This window comes from Pygocentrus nattereri, chromosome 16 (genome assembly GCF_015220715.1).
Source record: "Pygocentrus nattereri isolate fPygNat1 chromosome 16, fPygNat1.pri, whole genome shotgun sequence".
Classification (NCBI taxonomy): domain Eukaryota; kingdom Metazoa; phylum Chordata; class Actinopteri; order Characiformes; family Serrasalmidae; genus Pygocentrus; species Pygocentrus nattereri.
Genome location: NC_051226.1, coordinates 21482779 through 21504711, shown reverse-complemented (window position 1 = coordinate 21504711; position 21933 = coordinate 21482779). Strand labels below are relative to the sequence as shown.

General features: G+C 42.0%; 1 protein-coding gene across 9 annotated transcripts in view; it reads right to left on the bottom strand.

The window, feature by feature from the left end:
- The window catches only part of si:ch211-12m10.1 (teneurin-2), a 365065-nt gene that overhangs the window by 113009 nt on the left and 230123 nt on the right, over window positions 1–21933 (bottom strand). Inside the window, exon 1 of one of the 9 annotated variants that reach the window (XM_017720308.2) lies at window positions 1687–2160. The exons of 6 other annotated variants lie outside the window; for them this stretch is intronic. In XM_017720308.2, coding sequence (XP_017575797.1) covers window positions 1687–1702 — 16 coding nt within the window. In that variant the 5' untranslated portion in view covers window positions 1703–2160. Of the gene's footprint in view, window positions 1–1298; window positions 1536–1686; window positions 2161–21933 lie in introns of those variants that run through there. 2 more of the 9 variants (XM_017720309.2, XM_037545819.1) reach the window with 2 other exon arrangements.

Below are 21933 nucleotides of genomic sequence, written 5' to 3'. Positions count from 1 at the left end.
AAGTGATGTACATTTCCATTACAATAAGAAATGCCAACGTTCTATACATTCATTCAATCAGGAGACAAAAAAGAGAGTGGGAGAATATGAAGCCTAGCCAATTTTGCTTTAATTAATTAGAACTACATGGGGAATTAACTGCACAATGAATTCTATATAATCTATATCAAAGCTTGGCCTTTGCCTGCTGCTTTTGTTCAAGGCCATTGCTTATAGACTTAAAATGGCATTCTGTAGGCCCAAGCTTAGAAAACAAGGAACGCTGTGCAATAAGATTACAGGATACACAATCGGCTTATACAAACAACCTCAAGATTTAAGGTACTTCTCACCTCGTTCTTTTAAAAGCAACCTCCCCTAAAAGAAAAACCTGCAATAAAATCCTAGCTAGCAATGAGTTAAGGCGACGTGAGAGAGCCTCAAGTTAGGCCAGCCTAAACTCATTGTCAATTAGTGATGATGGAGTGGGCCTTTGAGACATGGACCATTAGGCCAGAGAAGCGAGGAAGGGTAACGCAGCAAATGGGTGCCATCTCTCACACACCTCCAATCGAACGCAGCAAAGATGACAGTCAGAGCGGCAGTGAGGGAGAGAGCGTGAGGGAAGCGAATGAGTGATAAGGGAAAGATGAGAGCGTTCCTGATAGTTGAAGGCTGCCAGATGATGCCAGTGGGAGAGCGAGAGTGCCTAACCATTACCATGCTTGATGACCACATGCATGGACTCTGAAATGTGGGCTACAGACAGAAAGCAGATAAAACAAGTGCCCCCAAATGGCATAAAACCCACACAGCGATAAAAAGAACAGCGCAGGGTTAGCAGCAAACCGCTTCTACCACACATTTTTCTAATTTGCAAGGACAGAACCAGCAACAATATGTGATATTTCAGGCGTCCATATAATTTGGAGATACCAGAAATTCCTTGCTTGACGTAAAGGACTAAGAATCTGCCCAAATGTTGATTATCTGTTTGGGGCGTCATGTGTAATTAGACCACTAGAGATTCAAACTTTGATTGCAATCAAGATGTTGTAAGTAAACTTCACATCTGGGAGTGTTTACTGACATAATCAAAACCTCACACAAAGCCAGGAGGAGTGATCAGGGCTGCGCGTGTTTCTCAGACTCGCGCAGACGTTATCGTGAGCCCTGCAGCTTGTCTGTCTGACTGAACTACACGGTCAAGTTGCGGCGGCTGTGAGATTTCAGAGATGAGCATCACAGAGTATTAAACACCCAGCACGACCCGTTATCAGACAGCACAAAGCACGTTACGCTCTTGAACGATATCTCACCTGACAGACCACCACTTCGTAAAGAGAAACAAACACGAGCAGTACGTCTTCGCGTGCGTCCACTGTCGTGTGATTACAGAAGAAAAGAACGTAAACAAATCTGCCATATGAAGGTCCAGCCTCGTTGAGACTTGCACTCGGAATTCTTCAGCTACTTCGAACAAAAACAGCCGATGACAAATCATGAAGGACACGCCGTGAGGGCGACCAGTCTTCAGCCTGAGTGCTTCTGTTCCTGTCAGACAACTTCACGAGTCTCGCCTGACAGCAGAGAAACGCTCACTGAATATCTGTCTGTTATTTTCGGATAACGCTCGCTGTTCTCGACAGTCACACTGAAACCCATACCTTCCCTCTTAATCCCGCCAATCAGAGGAGACACCCTCACCTTTCCGTTTCTCCATGCTGGTGTCCTCTCCGCTCGACCAACGGTCCTACATTCCTCCAGCGTCTCTCCGCTCGCTTAAAAAATCTAAACACAGCGACAAAAAAGGGTCGCGAGGCGCGCGCGAGGGGAGCTCTCCGACACCACGCGCCAATTTCTCTCTTTCTGTATTTTGACTCTTTTGAAATCTCCTGTTCGGAGCGTGTGAGCGCCGCTCGCCCTCGGATGGCGAAAAGCCCCTTCAGCGGGAAGCAGGGGTGGCGAGAGGCGCAGAGGAGGAACAGAGCGAGAGCGAGAGAGAGAGAGAGCGAGAGAGAGAGAGAGAGAGAGAGAGAGAGAGAAGGAGGAGAGTGAGGAAGGTGAGCTCATCGCACGCCACTCACGAACATTTGAATGCGGGCTCCTCCTGCGTGCCCCTCATGGCGAAGCCCCTCTCTCCTCTCTAAAACTCATGCTGCCTGCCAGCACGCCGGCCACGAAGCCGCCTTCGCACACCCAGCGGAACGTCTGTGACCGCCGCCTCAGCGGCTGCGTCTCTTTAAAGTGCAAAGTTGTGGCGCGCTTTGTTCCTCACCGGCTGGTTTTCCTGAACTCACATCCCAGACAGCAGACAATATTGGGCCGATTCTATCTTACCAACGGGAGTGCGGGCTACCAGATGTTAGGCACCCGGGCCAGAACAGGGCCAAATACCAGACAACTTCATACGGTTTTGCCTCGTGTCTGTATTTGTGGTCGTGAATACTGTGGACCAGAACTGTAGCTGGGCCAGATTTGGGCCACACCATTATCTACTCACTTCATAGTGTGTAGTCGGTTTTGGGCCGAGGGCCCAGCTGTATATCGGCCGGAACAAACTGAAAGATGTGGCAAATTTTGTTAACTGGGATCCACAGCTACGTTTGCACATCTTCTATTTTGAAAGCTTGAGGTCGGTTTGAATTCGAACAGCAGGTGGGATTTTCACATAGCAAGATTTTTCAAGTAGCGGGAAGACTGAAGCTAAATGTTGACATTTGTCCAACTGGAATGCCCCCTACCAGTACCTGCTGTTCTCTGTGCAAGATAATTTTATCCATTTTATAGATAACATTGAGGCTGTTTATTTCTTGAATTATTACAGCCAGAGGACAGCAGGCCACTGTTGGCCCACGGATGGACAACATTCTCAACTAAATCATTTTATATTAGGCCTAGACATTTATTTATTTTTCTTTCAAACTTAGTTCAGCCTACCACAAAGACCTCCATTTTGCGTTGCCCTGTTTATCTTCTCACCTGGTAATCAGCACTCGGTAGACTCATTTCCATTTCTGTAACTCTATGAGGATATAGAAACCGCATTTCATTGATATGTTTTTAATGTATTCAAGATTTCAGACTTTATCCAATCATGATGTGTCCTGGGTGTGTTTACACTCGGGTTTTTCATGTGGTCAACTGAAATCTGACCATGATCCAAATCATGGAAAACGCAAGCTGATGCAAACATGTGTAAACAGCCTCAACAGGTCATGCAGTGCCAAAAAACTAAAAATCTGCTCTTTTTTGAGATTACTCAAAAATTCAGTATGATTTGAAGCCTGCACAATGCTTAGTTACATTGTGGTATAATACTTGATATGCTTGGTATAATATTTCATATGCTTAAGACTTGGCTCATCAATTACATTTTGGGCAAGGGTAACATGTAAATTTGATTATTCACACAACTATTTGCTCACCCTACAACAGCGAAGCTGTGTGAACTGAGTTTTGAAAAATATGTTATGTTCAAATGATAGTGTAGTTTGACACTGAACCACCTGAGGTTCTAAATATAATATTAATCCACAATGATGAATAAATGGATGGTGGGCTCAAACAACAGCTTGGTCCAAAGGCATCTCTGTGTGTATATCTTGATATAATTATATGGAAAATATAGGTGGAATTAAAACATTTATAATAAACATGTTAGGTAATATCACATAACTACAACAATCCAAAGGGAATGTGAAAGGGGATTACAGTTTTGTCAAGGGGGATTTCTCTCTTTTTCGTTATGGAGGATGACGTCTCCCTTGGACCCCTTATTCAAATCTTATCACAGTTATCCTGGAAATTAAATTTAAGATCTGGGTCAGTTAGAAAATTGTTGGTCATCCAGTCTCATTTCGACTCAGCTTGAAACTGCTGGAATTTTAATTCTTTTCTTATTAACTGCTATTCTGTCTACCCAACAAGAATTGTTCATGAAATTCTATCCCAAGTAACTGGTAGTGCGCAAATAAATAAATAAATAAATCGGATTTATTGAGCGACTGAAGACGACCTTAATCCATTCATATTACTTTCGCAGATGGAGAAAGTGTTTGTTATTGTGTAGCCGCTGCATCTGCTTATCACCTGGGCGCCGTCAACATTGTACTACAGGTACAGGACGCTGAATTTTTTTATTAGTGAATATTATGTGTGAATATGGCGAGGCGGCATAATAAATGACCGATATGCCAGTTTTGCTGCATTGTTGTCAGATGGCGCAACTTGTTTCCATGACAGACTCAATGGCGCACCTTCCCTTTTACAAACCCTGGCGGGGAAACAGAAGAAGTGAACTCATTAGGGCCTAATTCAGAGACAAACTGTCTCGCCTCAAACTGTCGCTTTCTTGGCCCGGGTATCTATCTGCCATGCGGGCGGTGTCTTGGCTCGCCTGCTTCTCAGAAACCTTGGTATTGTTGCTGGTGAGATGCTACAAAGCAGGCTGCTCTACCCACGCGTGGGCATCCGTCCTCATTACCCCGGCGAAGGCCCGGCTGCCAGCACTCACAAAGAAAAACCCTCCACCCAGAGACGCACTGCCACTCTGACAAGCAGAGAGAGAAGGAGAGAGGGGGAAAGCAACAATGGAGCAGAGAGAGGGAGGGAGTGAGGCTGGGGAGAGATGGAGTGTGTGTATGTGTGTGAGGGAGAGAAAGAGAGAGAGAGAAAGGGAAAGGGGCAGAAACTCAATGCTTTGTTGTTGCCATCGCCACAAAACCTCTCAAAAATGTGTATGAAAATAAGCGTGCACTGGTATAGCTCACAGCCCTCCTGTCCTCTGCAGAAACAGTGCGACAATAGGACTCAGTCTCATGGGAGTGAATGGTGAGATATATATCCATGTGTAGTTTTTTTTTGGAGGCAGGCCCGCACCATCAATCTTTTACGTTCACAGAATGGGGAATGGAAACAGAGGCAGGAGAAAAGAAACATGCTGAAGGTATGAATTCACTGCTAGCTTTTGTCTCGCACACAACAACTCTTTTCAGCAGCATTGTACACACTTCACTGCTAAACGATCACTTGGGCACAGCAGTTGCTTTACTTTGAATCTTGTGGGCCCCAGAGCCAAAAAATGAATGCCACCCTCCCAATGAAATTACCTTCAATGAGTACAAAAACGAATATCATGTGTTTACTCACTATTCCTAAGATTCAACCAAGTTTGCGCTCTAACTTAGGCTAATGGTTGAAGCATCTTATGAAACAAACTTTTTTTTTTTTTAAATACCATTCACTTCTCACCAGTTGTGTGTGCAGACAGAACCCAGAGGTGGCTTTAGGCCCTCCGTTTTTGCCGTCAGACAGTACGAGTGTATTCTAGGTTGGTATTTTATATTTCCTCTACCATTCTTCAAGATCCGTTTCAGTGAGATGAGGTTCAGCCTCACCCCAGAAATAAAGTTCTTAGGTTGGTTTCTACAAGAATTATTGCTCTTGGATGCCCCCTCTGGTTCTCCTCTGTAACGCCAACCTATCAGGCATCATCACAGCACTGGTAATCCTACCAACAAAATGCTGATGATCTCTTTAGGAAAGCATCACATTCAATAATGTGGTTATTTTGAGTAACAACCAAACAGTCTCTGAAAAAAGGGGTGTGAATAACTTGCTGCATGCAGTTTTCATTATTGTAGACCCCGTGGAGCTCTTAACCCTTAGATGCATAAGTGGGGTCAAAAATGACCCCGAGGGTTGTTATTTTTCAAAATCTCTGAAATTAAAAGTTTTTACACTTCCATATTCAGGTATTCCTCATAAAACATGTTTGTGACTTGAGGCCATTTGAATTTTTAAAAATGTTTTTATACATTTTAAGAAATTGCAGTTTTTGTGTCACTACCCCAGTTTTTCATAAGCAGGGTCAAAAATGACCCCAAGCATTTCCTACAGAATCTCAAGGGTTTGCTTTGGGAACCTTTTGATTCTTACCAACTGTGACTGTCAGGATACATTTTCTGTCCCATTTACACATCTGATGCCTGCATTCTCACCACCAGGAGGTCACAGCAGCATACATGTAAATATCTTCATTTATCAACTCCATGCCTTTTCTGTCTTAGAGTATCATGTTGGTCAACAAAGTAGACACAAGTTAGCTAACTACAAAATAATGTTAGTAGTAATATTAGTATTGTGTCAGCTGGCTTACTTAGCTAGCTAACATTACACTAGCTTAGTAAGTTAGCTGATATTACTGCATTTGTTATGTAGAGACTCGCTGTATTCATGATTCCTTGTAATAAAAGCTAACCTGTTAGGTAACCTATTACATCATTATTGATATATTGTCCGTCAGCTGTGCAGTGGATTCAGACACACAAGTCACAACATCACCACAGACAACTTCTTCACCAGTGTGCCTCTTGCAGAGCATCTCCTGGAGAAGGGTCTGACTATTGTGGGAACATTGCGACAGAACAAGCCAGACATCCCTCCCGTGATGAATGCTTCCAAGTCGAGGGAGGTTCACAGCACTGAATTTGGGTTCAATGGCAGCATGACCATGATCAGCTATATCAGAAAAAAGGGAAAGACTGTTCTGCTTCTCAGCACAATGCACCACAGTAAGATGGTGGATGAAAACAGCCAAAAGAAAAAACCAGAAGCAATCCTCTTCTACAACCAGACCAAAGGAGGTGTAGATACCATTGACCAGATGGTTGACGACTACACCTGCAAGCGCCAGACACAGAGGTGGCCCATGGTGCTGTGGTACAACATGATCGATATAGCCACTCTAAACGCCTACTCATTTTTTAGGGCTCAGCACCCTGAATTTTCCACAGGAATCACCAATGCACGGCGACATTTCCTCACAGAGCTCTCAAAGGACCTTGTAACTCTTCACATGAAAAGTCGACTGGAAGGTACCCCGAACCTACCAACCTACATCACTGAAGCAATGGGAAGGTGTGGAGTGACAAAAACTGGGCCCCAGAGCCAAAAAACGAATGCCACCCTCCCAATGAAATTACCTTCAATGAGTACAAAAACGAATATCATGTGTTTACTCACTATTCCTAAGATTCAACCAAGTTTGCGCTCTAACTTAGGCTAATGGTTGAAGCATCTTATGAAACAAACTTTTTTTTTTTTTAAATACCATTCACTTCTCACCAGTTGTGTGTGCAGACAGAACCCAGAGGTGGCTTTAGGCCCTCCGTTTTTGCCGTCAGACAGTACGAGTGTATTCTAGGTTGGTATTTTATATTTCCTCTACCATTCTTCAAGATCCGTTTCAGTGAGATGAGGTTCAGCCTCACCCCAGAAATAAAGTTCTTAGGTTGGTTTCTACAAGAATTATTGCTCTTGGATGCCCCCTCTGGTTCTCCTCTGTAACGCCAACCTATCAGGCATCATCACATCACTGGTAATCCTACCAACAAAATGCTGATGATCTCTTTAGGAAAGCATCACATTCAATAATGTGGTTATTTTGAGTAACAACCAAACAGTCTCTGAAAAAAGGGGTGTGAATAACTTGCTGCATGCAGTTTTCATTATTGTAGACCCCGTGGAGCTCTTAACCCTTAGATGCATAAGTGGGGTCAAAAATGACCCAGAGGGTTGTTATTTTTCAAAATCTCTGAAATTAAAAGTTTTTACACTTCCATATTCAGGTATTCCTCATAAAACATGTTTGTGACTTGAGGCCATTTTAATTTTTAAAAATGTTTTTATACATTTTAAGAAATTGCAGTTTTTGTGTCACTACCCCAGTTTTTCATAAGCAGGGTCAAAAATGACCCCAAGCATTTCCTACAGAATCTCAAGGGTTTGCTTTGGGAACCTTTTGATTCTTACCAACTGTGACTGTCAGGATACATTTTCTGTCCCATTTACACATCTGATGCCTGCATTCTCACCACCAGGAGGTCACAGCAGCATACATGTAAATATCTTCATTTATCAACTCCATGCCTTTTCTGTCTTAGAGTATCATGTTGGTCAACAAAGTAGACACAAGTTAGCTAACTACAAAATAATGTTAGTAGTAATATTAGTATTGTGTCAGCTGGCTTACTTAGCTAGCTAACATTACACTAGCTTAGTAAGTTAGCTGATATTACTGCATTTGTTATGTAGAGACTCGCTGTATTCATGATTCCTTGTAATAAAAGCTAACCTGTTAGGTAACCTATTACATCATTATTGATATATTGTCCGTCAGCTGTGCAGTGGATTCAGACACACAAGTCACAACATCACCACAGACAACTTCTTCACCAGTGTGCCTCTTGCAGAGCATCTCCTGGAGAAGGGTCTGACTATTGTGGGAACATTGCGACAGAACAAGCCAGACATCCCTCCCGTGATGAATGCTTCCAAGTCGAGGGAGGTTCACAGCACTGAATTTGGGTTCAATGGCAGCATGACCATGATCAGCTATATCAGAAAAAAGGGAAAGACTGTTCTGCTTCTCAGCACAATGCACCACAGTAAGATGGTGGATGAAAACAGCCAAAAGAAAAAACCAGAAGCAATCCTCTTCTACAACCAGACCAAAGGAGGTGTAGATACCATTGACCAGATGGTTGACGACTACACCTGCAAGCGCCAGACACAGAGGTGGCCCATGGTGCTGTGGTACAACATGATCGATATAGCCACTCTAAACGCCTACTCATTTTTTAGGGCTCAGCACCCTGAATTTTCCACAGGAATCACCAATGCACGGCGACATTTCCTCACAGAGCTCTCAAAGGACCTTGTAACTCTTCACTTGAAAAGTCGACTGGAAGGTACCCCGAACCTATCAACCTACATCGCTGAAGCAATGGGAAGGTGTGGAGTGACAAAAACTGGGCCCCAGAGCCAAAAAATGAATGCCACCCTCCCAATGAAATTACCTTCAATGAGTACAAAAACGAATATCATGTGTTTACTCACTATTCCTAAGATTCAACCAAGTTTGCGCTCTAACTTAGGCTAATGGTTGAAGCATCTTATGAAACAAACTTTTTTTTTTTTTAAATACCATTCACTTCTCACCAGTTGTGTGTGCAGACAGAACCCAGAGGTGGCTTTAGGCCCTCCGTTTTTGCCGTCAGACAGTACGAGTGTATTCTAGGTTGGTATTTTATATTTCCTCTACCATTCTTCAAGATCCGTTTCAGTGAGATGAGGTTCAGCCTCACCCCAGAAATAAAGTTCTTAGGTTGGTTTCTACAAGAATTATTGCTCTTGGATGCCCCCTCTGGTTCTCCTCTGTAACGCCAACCTATCAGGCATCATCACAGCACTGGTAATCCTACCAACAAAATGCTGATGATCTCTTTAGGAAAGCATCACATTCAATAATGTGGTTATTTTGAGTAACAACCAAACAGTCTCTGAAAAAAGGGGTGTGAATAACTTGCTGCATGCAGTTTTCATTATTGTAGACCCCGTGGAGCTCTTAACCCTTAGATGCATAAGTGGGGTCAAAAATGACCCCGAGGGTTGTTATTTTTCAAAATCTCTGAAATTAAAAGTTTTTACACTTCCATATTCAGGTATTCCTCATAAAACATGTTTGTGACTTGAGGCCATTTGAACTTTTAAAAATGTTTTTATACATTTTAAGAAATTGCAGTTTTTGTGTCACTACCCCAGTTTTTCATAAGCAGGGTCAAAAATGACCCCAAGCATTTCCTACAGAATCTCAAGGGTTTGCTTTGGGAACCTTTTGATTCTTACCAACTGTGACTGTCAGGATACATTTTCTGTCCCATTTACACATCTGATGCCTGCATTCTCACCACCAGGAGGTCACAGCAGCATACATGTAAATATCTTCATTTATCAACTCCATGCCTTTTCTGTCTTAGAGTATCATGTTGGTCAACAAAGTAGACACAAGTTAGCTAACTACAAAATAATGTTAGTAGTAATATTAGTATTGTGTCAGCTGGCTTACTTAGCTAGCTAACATTACACTAGCTTAGTAAGTTAGCTGATATTACTGCATTTGTTATGTAGAGACTCACTGTATTCATGATTCCTTGTAATAAAAGCTAACCTGTTAGGTAACCTATTACATCATTATTGATATATTGTCCGTCAGCTGTGCAGTGGATTCAGACACACAAGTCACAACATCACCACAGACAACTTCTTCACCAGTGTGCCTCTTGCAGAGCATCTCTTGGAGAAGGGTCTGACTATTGTGGGAACATTGCGACAGAACAAGCCAGACATCCCTCCCGTGATGAATGCTTCCAAGTCGAGGGAGGTTCACAGCATTGAATTTGGGTTCAATGGCAGCATGACCATGATCAGCTATATCAGAAAAAAGGGAAAGACTGTTCTGCTTCTCAGCACAATGCACCACAGTAAGATGGTGGATGAAAACAGCCAAAAGAAAAAACCAGAAGCAATCCTCTTCTACAACCAGACCAAAGGAGGTGTAGATACCATTGACCAGATGGTTGACGACTACACCTGCAAGCGCCAGACACAGAGGTGGCCCATGGTGCTGTGGTACAACATGATCGATATAGCCACTCTAAACGCCTACTCATTTTTTAGGGCTCAGCACCCTGAATTTTCCACAGGAATCACCAATGCACGGCGACATTTCCTCACAGAGCTCTCAAAGGACCTTGTAACTCTTCACTTGAAAAGTCGACTGGAAGGTACCCCGAACCTACCAACCTACATCACTGAAGCAATGGGAAGGTGTGGAGTGACAAAAACTGGGCCCCAGAGCCAAAAAATGAATGCCACCCTCCCAATGAAATTACCTTCAATGAGTACAAAAACGAATATCATGTGTTTACTCACTATTCCTAAGATTCAACCAAGTTTGCGCTCTAACTTAGGCTAATGGTTGAAGCATCTTATGAAACAAACTTTTTTTTTTTTTAAATACCATTCACTTCTCACCAGTTGTGTGTGCAGACAGAACCCAGAGGTGGCTTTAGGCCCTCCGTTTTTGCCGTCAGACAGTATGAGTGTATTCTAGGTTGGTATTTTATATTTCCTCTACCATTCTTCAAGATCCGTTTCAGTGAGATGAGGTTCAGCCTCACCCCAGAAATAAAGTTCTTAGGTTGGTTTCTACAAGAATTATTGCTCTTGGATGCCCCCTCTGGTTCTCCTCTGTAACGCCAACCTATCAGGCATCATCACAGCACTGGTAATCCTACCAACAAAATGCTGATGATCTCTTTAGGAAAGCATCACATTCAATAATGTGGTTATTTTGAGTAACAACCAAACAGTCTCTGAAAAAAGGGGTGTGAATAACTTGCTGCATGCAGTTTTCATTATTGTAGACCCCGTGGAGCTCTTAACCCTTAGATGCATAAGTGGGGTCAAAAATGACCCCGAGGGTTGTTATTTTTCAAAATCTCTGAAATTAAAAGTTTTTACACTTCCATATTCAGGTATTCATCATAAAACATGTTTGTGACTTGAGGCCATTTTAATTTTTAAAAATGTTTTTATACATTTTAAGAAATTGCAGTTTTTGTGCCACTACCCCAGTTTTTCATAAGCAGGGTCAAAAATGACCCCAAGCATTTCCTACAGAATCTCAAGGGTTTGCTTTGGGAACCTTTTGATTCTTACCAACTGTGACTGTCAGGATACATTTTCTGTCCCATTTACACATCTGATGCCTGCATTCTCACCACCAGGAGGTCACAGCAGCATACATGTAAATATCTTCATTTATCAACTCCATGCCTTTTCTGTCTTAGAGTATCATGTTGGTCAACAAAGTAGACACAAGTTAGCTAACTACAAAATAATGTTAGTAGTAATATTAGTATTGTGTCAGCTGGCTTACTTAGCTAGCTAACATTACACTAGCTTAGTAAGTTAGCTGATATTACTGCATTTGTTATGTAGAGACTCGCTGTATTCATGATTCCTTGTAATAAAAGCTAACCTGTTAGGTAACCTATTACATCATTATTGATATATTGTCCGTCAGCTGTGCAGTGGATTCAGACACACAAGTCACAACATCACCACAGACAACTTCTTCACCAGTGTGCCTCTTGCAGAGCATCTCCTGGAGAAGGGTCTGACTATTGTGGGAACATTGCGACAGAACAAGCCAGACATCCCTCCCGTGATGAATGCTTCCAAGTCGAGGGAGGTTCACAGCACTGAATTTGGGTTCAATGGCAGCATGACCATGATCAGCTATATCAGAAAAAAGGGAAAGACTGTTCTGCTTCTCAGCACAATGCACCACAGTAAGATGGTGGATGAAAACAGCCAAAAGAAAAAACCAGAAGCAATCCTCTTCTACAACCAGACCAAAGGAGGTGTAGATACCATTGACCAGATGGTTGGCGACTACACCTGCAAGCGCCAGACACAGAGGTGGCCCATGGTGCTGTGGTACAACATGATCGATATAGCCACTCTAAACGTCTACTCATTTTTTAGGGCTCAGCACCCTGAATTTTCCACAGGAATCACCAATGCACGGCGACATTTCCTCACAGAGCTCTCAAAGGACCTTGTAACTCTTCACATGAAAAGTCGACTGGAAGGTACCCCGAACCTACCAACCTACATCAGTGAAGCAATGGGAAGGTGTGGAGTGACAAAAACTGCAAACCAGCAACAGGAGAGAGGCACAGAGGGCAGACAGAAGAGAAAGAGGTGCCAGATGTGTCCAAGAAACAAAGACCGCAAAGCCACCAATTGCTGTTGGAAATGCAGTACCCCAGTACCCCAAAATAATTTTGTGTGGGCAAATGTGAGTGGACAGTGTTCTGGTATTATGTATGTTCATTTTCTTTTTTGTCCTGCAGACACATGGACATACTAACAATAATTTTTGAAGATTTTTTATGTTATTTCTTGTGAAAAATCTTTATAAAAGTTATAAATATGCATGCTAAATGTAAAATCAGTCTTTTGTTCACCCAAATATAATAAATATAATCAGCTTTAACCAAAATTAAAGGCATTTTTTTAATTCATTGCAAAAACACATTGATTCTAATTGGGGTAATTTTTGACCATTTTTGACCATCCTTGCCCATATAATATGACAATGCTTTTAGCTGCATTTGGGGAAAATGGTATGTTTTCATTTCCCCTGACCACAGTGTCTCTTGATAAGAAAACAATAAGTAATAATACATTAAATCAAATGAAGTCTATGTTGATAGTGCCCCCCAAAAAGTGTGCATGGGCTTGCTCCCCACTTCACAATCCATCTACGTAAAGCAAGAAAAACAGCCTGTTTGGAATTCACTGTTTGCACTTGCATTTATCCACCCATTTCAGTCTTGAGAAGCATTTTCTCTCCCCGTTTATCACTATGTTTCAAGGACAGATGAATGAAGTAAGTATCCTGGTGTCCTGGACTGTTTTTGAATACAGGTCAGCTAATCAGAACAGCGATCATGTGGTACATGTTTTGATATATAAGCCCATACAAACATTTCAGTATTTCTATAAAAGGCCCTCAACATACGGAAGTGTGGCACACCTATGTTTCACAAGAGGCCACTCGCAGCACAAGGGGACAGTGAGGAGTGGATTTCACACTTTCACCTCAGTAAGCCACAATGTGCTACTTCGCTAGCCATGTAAACTTTAGAGTGCAGAATGTTTGAGTTGAGAACAGTCTGAACATACGTTTGGTGAATAACCTCTCTGGCTGGCTATAAGCTGTAGTTTAGAACTGCTGCATATAGCCTTTAACTTTTATTGTCGTTCGCTGAGTAGCCTTTAGATTGCTAACTAGCAAGCTAACAGCATAAAGTGATGAAATGGTATCAGTAGCAGTAGTAGTCATCTTAACTATGTTACATAGCAAATTTTACAAGCCCTCAATAAACCCCCCTCTATGCTTTAAAGTGATTCCTCCACCTGCATTTACCACTAGTTGCACATTCACAAACAAACATTTACTGTCTTGAACGCACTTGAGTGGATTCAGTTACACAAGCTTGTTCAACAGACCTATAACACAGCAGCACATCATATACGGCAACAAACAACCAGGCTTTCACATAAGACCCCGAAGACAATGTCAAGTCTCAATACCCAAACATGTACGAAAAGGCTTGACTGACCCTCAAATGCAAGATTTCACCTACAATATTATTCTCGATGCACCTTTAACATGACACAGCATCATCTACATCAGCAAACTACCTGACCTTCACCCAAGAGCAATAAGACAAATGTTCAACTTCCAACCCACCCACAGATTCTTTCACCCACTTTATACCACCTTCAATAGCCTCTGATGAAAGACTTCTTATTGAATCGTTTATACACTGCAGCGTTATACTCACCTCAATGAAACGCACCAACAAGCAATGTGACCTTCACCCAAAAGCAACAAGACAAATGAACTTCAAAACATGCATTTATAGCATACACACACACACACACACACACACACACAAGCCATCACACACCCTGACTAACCACGTGGAAACAGCCTCTATATCAATTTGAAATGGTATCATCGACTGTGGATAGATGAATTCCTGGACAACCTTATTTATCACTCTAATCCATTCTCCACGTCAATGTGTATTGTATCTTCCCTGCTAATGACAAATAAAGGCCTCAGGTGCTACAGCACTATATTGCCATAATGAAGCAATTCACCTGGTTGGCTTCATATCTCGCCACAACAGACTACACCTTAAATCACTAAACAGGCATCAATTCATGAAAAGGACAAAAAGGCGGTGTGTCATTAAAGGAGGCTTCCAGTACCTCATTCAGCACAGTGAATCTAAATGCCAATCAAACTGATCTGACCTTTGCACATTGACCTATTGAAAGAGAGTACATTCTCATGCATGTCAGACTTAATCAAGCAGACATAAACAGTGTGGCTTCTATCAGGTCCCAACAATTGCCTGCAACTAAATGTCATGTAAATTCATTAAAAAATGCCTTAATGTAATATTTCTGCACTTCATATGTCTATGTCCATTAGCACACTAACAGCATCATCAACTATGTTCCATTATGATCAACATCACAAGCTTGTTACAGGTTATTGGATAAAGCCATGGCTCTTCCTGATTGTAAGAGAACACCACAGGAATACCTAGAGACGGCAAGCCACTTCAGTTTTCACCTGCTGATTGTACACTGTGCTATATTTACACCTCTGTGAGAGGTAACTGTGGTATAACTTGAAATATTTGTCCAAACCTGAGAATATTTGTTGGGTTTGGGTGTGGTTCAGATTTCACCATTGTGTTTTCGAAGCCCATCCCAGTTTTAAGGTAATTTGGTCTACATTTACCTGCTTCCATATTTCTCTTTTACTTCTAAGGCATTGGTTGATAAATACATTTTTTGAAACTTAAGATTAAACTTGGGTAGCTCATAATTAGACTATTCTTTTTATTTTGTTTATTAACCCCCTAAATGGTCAGGGCCCACAGACAGGCCTGAGAATGTAATGAGTCTGGGATTTTTATGGGTTAATGAAGGCTGTCACTGCTGCTATGCTATGAGCTTACCTAGCCAGTGCTAAAATTTACAACGTAAAGTTTTTTGGTCTCTCATTTGTGGTGATCAAGTTCTGGCTAGGTTCAGATAATTTTGTTGGACTCAAATCAAGTTCAGATTTGAAACTGTGCGTCAGGTTAGACTTGGACAGAATTTTGTCATGTTGTACTGCATAAAAAAAAAAAGAATTCAAATTTAACCATGGCCAATTCCACGCACTAGCTATGTCTCCCACTATCACACAGTACTTCAAAGCTGGGGGATGAAGGCTAACACGGCCTTCTCTGAGATGCATGACGCTCTCAAACTGCTGCTAATGCAATGTCACTGGATAGCTCGATGTGCTTGGAGAAGAGCGCTAACTGCCAGTTTTATCAGCTAACAGACACTTGTGCTGGCTAGCAGTGTGATGAGTGATGCCACCCTACCCACCCCAAGAGAGGCCAATTACGGTCTCCCTGACTCCCAGGCACTAGCATTGATGGGGAGTGAATTCGCTATCTTCTTACGATAGAGCGAATCGCTCTGACCAGATTTCAGGCCTGATTAATTTGTGGAGAATGAGCCAGGTATTCCTGACCAATCACCCACAGTTTAGCTTGAAGCTCAAATCTGTTGAGGCAATACCTAGTTTACTGGTATTAACCTAGGTTACTGGTAGTAACCTGTTTACACCGGGTCCCTTCATGTAACTCGTAAGGTTTTAGCCACTAATTAAGTGGTACCCAACTACCAACTGTTTATCAGTTCAGCCTCTATGTTTTCAGTTTGTTCTGCACGGTAGTATCTGTCCATATGAAAATTAAGCACTTTGTTTCGTCCATTTCCCAACTATGTGCGTACTCCATGATTATATTCTTGTAGACAAAGATCACATGCTTAGTGACGTACGACATGTGGAGGAGTTTCGGTTGTATTGGGAGGGGTATTGGTTGACGAAGTGTAAAAGCGCCGTCTCCTTTTACTATAACATGGCTGAAGTGTGTCTCAAACCACCTGCTGAAGTGGTCTGAGAGATTAGATTTGTATCTGTTTCAGATGTGCCTTGGGTGCATTTACACTTGCATTTTTATGTGGCTTGGTCTTATCTAAATATAATCCTGACGCTCAAGACGCATGAAGTGACTGGGTGTAAATAGGATATAAGAATAGTAATGAGATTATTGCTTGGCTGCTGTACTTACATCCACTGATCAGACTATGAGAATGAAAAAAGTCCATCTCTGAGAGTAAAGTGTCATATCAGGCTCTAGTGTTTTGAAAGCTAGCGAAAAATCCATGGCCATGCTGACACCACAAATAGAAAACCAATGACAAGCAAGCAGCCCTCACCTACAGAAGCACAGAGGCTTTAGTGTAATCAGTAAAACATGAAGGCATGTAATCCAAACTCCATTTATTTCCAGCGATGCCATCCAGGGCAGTGGAGTAAGGTTGAGGTTTATCAGTGCAAAAGCCCAAAACAGTGCTTGCATGCGTAGTCATGTAAGAAGCATTATCTTGTAGAGCCAGAATACATTAGGGGGCACATCAGATATTTTTAGGTGCAATTTCTGTTTGAAAGTTTGTCAGACCCCAGAAAAACTTCAGATGAAATTTGTCCTCAGGTGTTATGAGAAAGTCATGGGCTGATGTAATGCGGCGTGGGCAGAATCTCTATCTCTGCTCAGACGCCGACTCACAGAGTGGAACCAGAACATTAACTACTCTAATGAGCCTCTCAGGTGTTCACAGCTGACCAGAATGTTGAAGGAGTCTAGTGGTCTCCGAGCTGCCCACACTATAGCCTCCTTAATAACCAGCTGTCTGTCAAAATATGAGATTTTGTAGTTAGGCCCGAGTTGCCTGACCTTAGATGGTTACAGGTCACAGGTCAAATCTACCATTCGGGCATTTTTGTGCTTTTTCTCTAATACAGTCTTTCATTGCAAGCTGACAGCTGATCCACTATAGATATAAATGAACAGATTCAACTCGTGTTGACTTCAGGTGTTTTATTATAACAGAGCCTTCTCAATATAAATAAAGTGGTGTGAGTAGAGAGGACAGTGTATTTAATTGTTTAAAGAGAAATTTGTTAGGAAATAGGACAAACAGCATTTTAATCCTTAAAACTTGCAGTTGTTACCAGTAATAACAAAAGGATGGTATTTTTCTCATTTGTAGCTCACTAACAGAATCAGACAAGTTCAGTCGAAAGTGTGAATTTTCAACTGATACAAAATTTGTGTTTATAAATAGGAAATAAGATATTTTACTGTGATCTGCTTGCATCTTTATACTTTTGTCATTTTGTTAATTTGTGACTTCGAAACAAATGGAAAAAAGTTAGAATTTAAACTGAATGCTAGTGAAATTATTATTATAATTTTTTTTTTGTCACACATCCTTCTGACTCTGACTCCCCTGAGAACCCCATTGACCCAGAAACCTGAATGAGATCATTTGACTGTAGAACCTCTACAATCCATCAATCATCATTCTCCATCACATGAAAACTGATCTGTTTCACCTGCTCTGTTTTAATGTGCCTATTCTTAGTTTAGTTTATATGCCTGGGCTTTAGACTAGCTACTTTGTGAGGTATTGCTTCCCCTGGTAAAGCTATGGAGCGTTTCCTGTTTACTATTTTGTCTTATTGTGATCTTGATCACGTTTCTGGACTTCCTGACTTTGCCTTTTCCCTTTTTGGATTTTGGTTGCCTGATTACATCTTTGTTATGTTTGTCTTTTTCTGTATTTAGTCTTTTTTGGGTTTGACCTATGCCTGTCTAACCTATGCCTAGGCCTCATGTCTTGTTGTTTACCATGAGTGTCTGGCTGGTTCTGTCATTTTACAGTTTTAATAAGTAATTACATAATTACATGTAAATAGCATATCAAACAGCAACAACCCCTGATGTTTAAGGGTTATAACTTAACCAGAGCTGATTAGCACTGTTACACAGATAATAGTTGGTAATACGTCCTTCAGTAATTTGCTCTTGTGGAAGCTGCATCATTTAAAGCTTTGCGCTCTGGTGTGTAGTCTTTAATGAGCGGATTCTCAGAATGATGAAGGATGAGCTGAGCTGTCCCTCCTTTTCCCGCCTGCCATCAATCTCTGTCTGCTGGGCAACTCCACATGGAGCGTGTGCTCTCTCACTCTTCCTGGCTCAGGGCCTGTGTGTAGATCAGCTCTCACTCCTCTCCCCCTCCTCTAGTCTTTCCTTCTTTCCTCTCTTCTGTCCTCTTCACCTCTCATCTTCTACCCTCCCGTGTTACACTTTCAAACATATTCACATTCCACAGAGCCTCTTCCACACCAGCATTGATAGTGCACGATGCACAAAACCAGAACAGACCCCCACTTCCCCATTACCACCTACTGTAGAGCAGAGAGAGAGAGAGAGAGAGAGAGAGCGAGAGAAAGAGAGCGCGAGAGAGAGAGAGAGAGAAAGAGAGCGCGAGAGAGAGAGAGAGAGAGAGAGAGAGAGAGAGAATCAGTCAGGTAGACAGAAAGAGAGAAAAACATAAGACATAGAAAGAAAGAGAAAAAGAGAAGTCAGATTCAGAGAAATAGTGAAAGGGAGACAGAAAGAGAGAAAAAGAGAAGGAAACACAAAGAGACATAGACAGAGTTTCAAAGAGTCAGAGAAAGAAAGAGAAACAGAAGGACATAGGAAGAAAGAGAGAGCTTCAGAGGGAGATTGAGACAGTAAGTGAGGGAGAGCGAGAGGAGACAAAGAAATGGAAACAGAGATATAGAGAGATATACATGCAGAGAGTAAGAGAAAGAGAGAGAAAGACATAAAGTCAGTAAGACCGAGACCGAGAAAGAGAAGGAGACAGTAAGACAGAGAGACAGAGAGAGAGAGAGAGAGGAAAGCAGACAGAAAGAAAGAGGAAAAAAAAACATTTAGAAAAAGGGAGACAGAGAGAGGACAGAAAGAAAAAACAGAGCTTCAGAGAGAGAAAGATAGAGAGAGGAAAAAGGACAGAAAGAAAGAGAAGGAGCTACAAAGACACAAAAAGAGATAGAAAGAGTAAAAGAGAAAGACAGAAAGAGATGGAGACAGTAAGAGAGACTGAGAGTCAAAGAGATGCATATAGAGATGAGACAGAAAGAGGGGGAGGTAGCGTCTGAGAGACACAGAATCGTAGACTAAGAAGAAATACAGAGAGAATTAGAGAGAGTGAAAACAGCGGCAGAGAGAGAGAGAGAATTAGAAAGGCTGGTTTGTTCACATTTCTGCTCAGTGCTACTCTCCACGGTGCGTCACTCTCTGTTTAAGTTCTCGTTAGCTACCTTCTCCTTTCATGCCAATCCCAATATATATCCTCCCTCTTTTTTTCTGAGGTGAGATTTGTTTGTTTCGTTAGGCACTTGTGTGCACTAATTTCTCCTTTTTGTCCTCCCCTGCTATGGCAAGCCTTCCACACTGGGAGCTGTTCCTCACTCAAAACACCAGCGGAAAGGTTTTTTTTCCTCCTTTTGTAAATGGGATCTTTCCACACTGCTGGGCATCAGATAAACAGATCTAATTTTGTCTCTTGCTGGTCGTCCCATAATGAAGTCAAAATGCAATTATCAGTAATGTTTTAGAAAAACGCAGACATGGCGGAATGGGGCACAGCACATACTCTCTCTCTCTCTCTCTCTCTCTCTCTCTCTCTCTCGGACACAGTGGCATTTGGTTTGAGAGGGGGTACTGAGTCTGCAGATGATAAACAAGCAGAAAAGGAACATGACCGTCACCAAAATATACGCCGCTCTTTGCAGAGACATTTTCCAAGCGACACCTTGCAGTTTCTAATACAATGCAGCCGGCTTTGCCACGTAACGTTTCTTTTTGTGATGACAGTGAGAGGGAAGCAATTATTCAGGCGATGTTCAAGTAAACTGCCTGCATTGAATCTGCAAACTGCCAGGTGCTGGAGACTTTGTGGAGGCTTGTATGCCACCCAAGCTGATAAAATGCTTCAGCAACACCGTTGGCTGTATTTTTTGCTGATTTTTTTTCTTCCTTTTTTAACAATTAAAACTGCTTTATGCAAGTTTCTTTCCCACAATAAATAAATGCTAACAATAATGCCACAGCAATCAAAATGTGCAAGGCTTAGGACAAGGTGGGGGGCAAACTTCTGGAACATTTCTGCAGCACATTAAAAAGTGAACAATTAAAGAAATACCAACAGTCAGCCTGCAAGGCCTCTTTGTTAGCTCACACATATTGAATTTCAATAATAGCTATTCTTGCAAGAAAAAAAAATCCAAAAAGGCCTCTTGAGCAATGTTCACAAAACCCAACAGCCTTTTCAGGTTTTTTCTGCTTTTATTCAGTTTGGGCTCTGAGTGCATGGACCCCTAAAATCACTACATTTCATAAGGGCTGGAGTGGTGTTATTAAATTTTGAAGGGCTGCTCTAATTGATGTTACTGTGTCTGCTACTTCCTCCAGTCCTTTTTTTGCTGCCCAGCAGAGAATGATGAGCTGAAGGGACATTTTCTGCTGTCCATGCTGCTGGTCCCTGGGGCCTCTTCCTTCCAGTCCAGATTCTTTCCTCATGAAGTAGATGTCCCAGCTCGTCCGGCTTCACTTAGGGGACGACAGGCGCGGACAGAAGCACTGAGTCGTGCCATCCCATCTGCTGGACACAGAGCGATAGAGGGAGGGTTTTCCCCTCTATCTCACTGAAAGACAGCCTCTACACCTCGGTCCCCCAGCTTATTAGAGGAAGAGAAAGAAGAAAGCAGCAGATAGGATGAGAGAGAGAGAGGGTATAGGTGTAGTGGATGGTAGAATTGGCTGAGAGTGAGCCTTAGGGACAGCAGAGGCCAGGGAAGGGCAAATGTATGTGTGATCGTGCTGGTCTGCACTATACAGAAGGAAGCACTGTGTGTGCGTATTTGTGTAGCTTCTGCTGAGCTGCTGTAGAGATTGTTGGACAGACTGGACTCCCTTTAGAGGCGGGGTTAAAGGTCCACTCTGGAGACTCTGGAGAATCGTCAATGAAACTCCAGCTCCAGCACGCAAGCAACTGCTGCATCCACAGGGCTAGCCAATGGCGACCAAACCGAAAAAAGAAACGGACAAAACCAAGCGTTTTGATGAGAACATCACACCTGAAACGCACCTGAAGTTATTTTCATCCCTCAAACAAAGCAACATTTTTGTTGTTGTTACAAGAAGACATGATAAAACATCATTTGACTGGCATCTGAAAATGTTAGCTGCATTTTACTGCTATAGCTGCATGACATGGAAAACATCTACGTTTATTCCTACAGGCTATGAATGTTTACTGCATGTGTTTACAGCACATGCATTTGTTTACTGAATATTTGTATTTAATGCTCTAGTTTTGGTATGACATTTATGTTTTAAGTGGGTGACACAATTCTCTCCAATTTACTACTCTTTAATTCACTTAATGTACTTAATTTCAGCTGTTGTTTGTGTTGTAGGCTATTGGAACTATGCTGTGTTTGGGAGCAATGATTCACTTAAAATATTACATCAG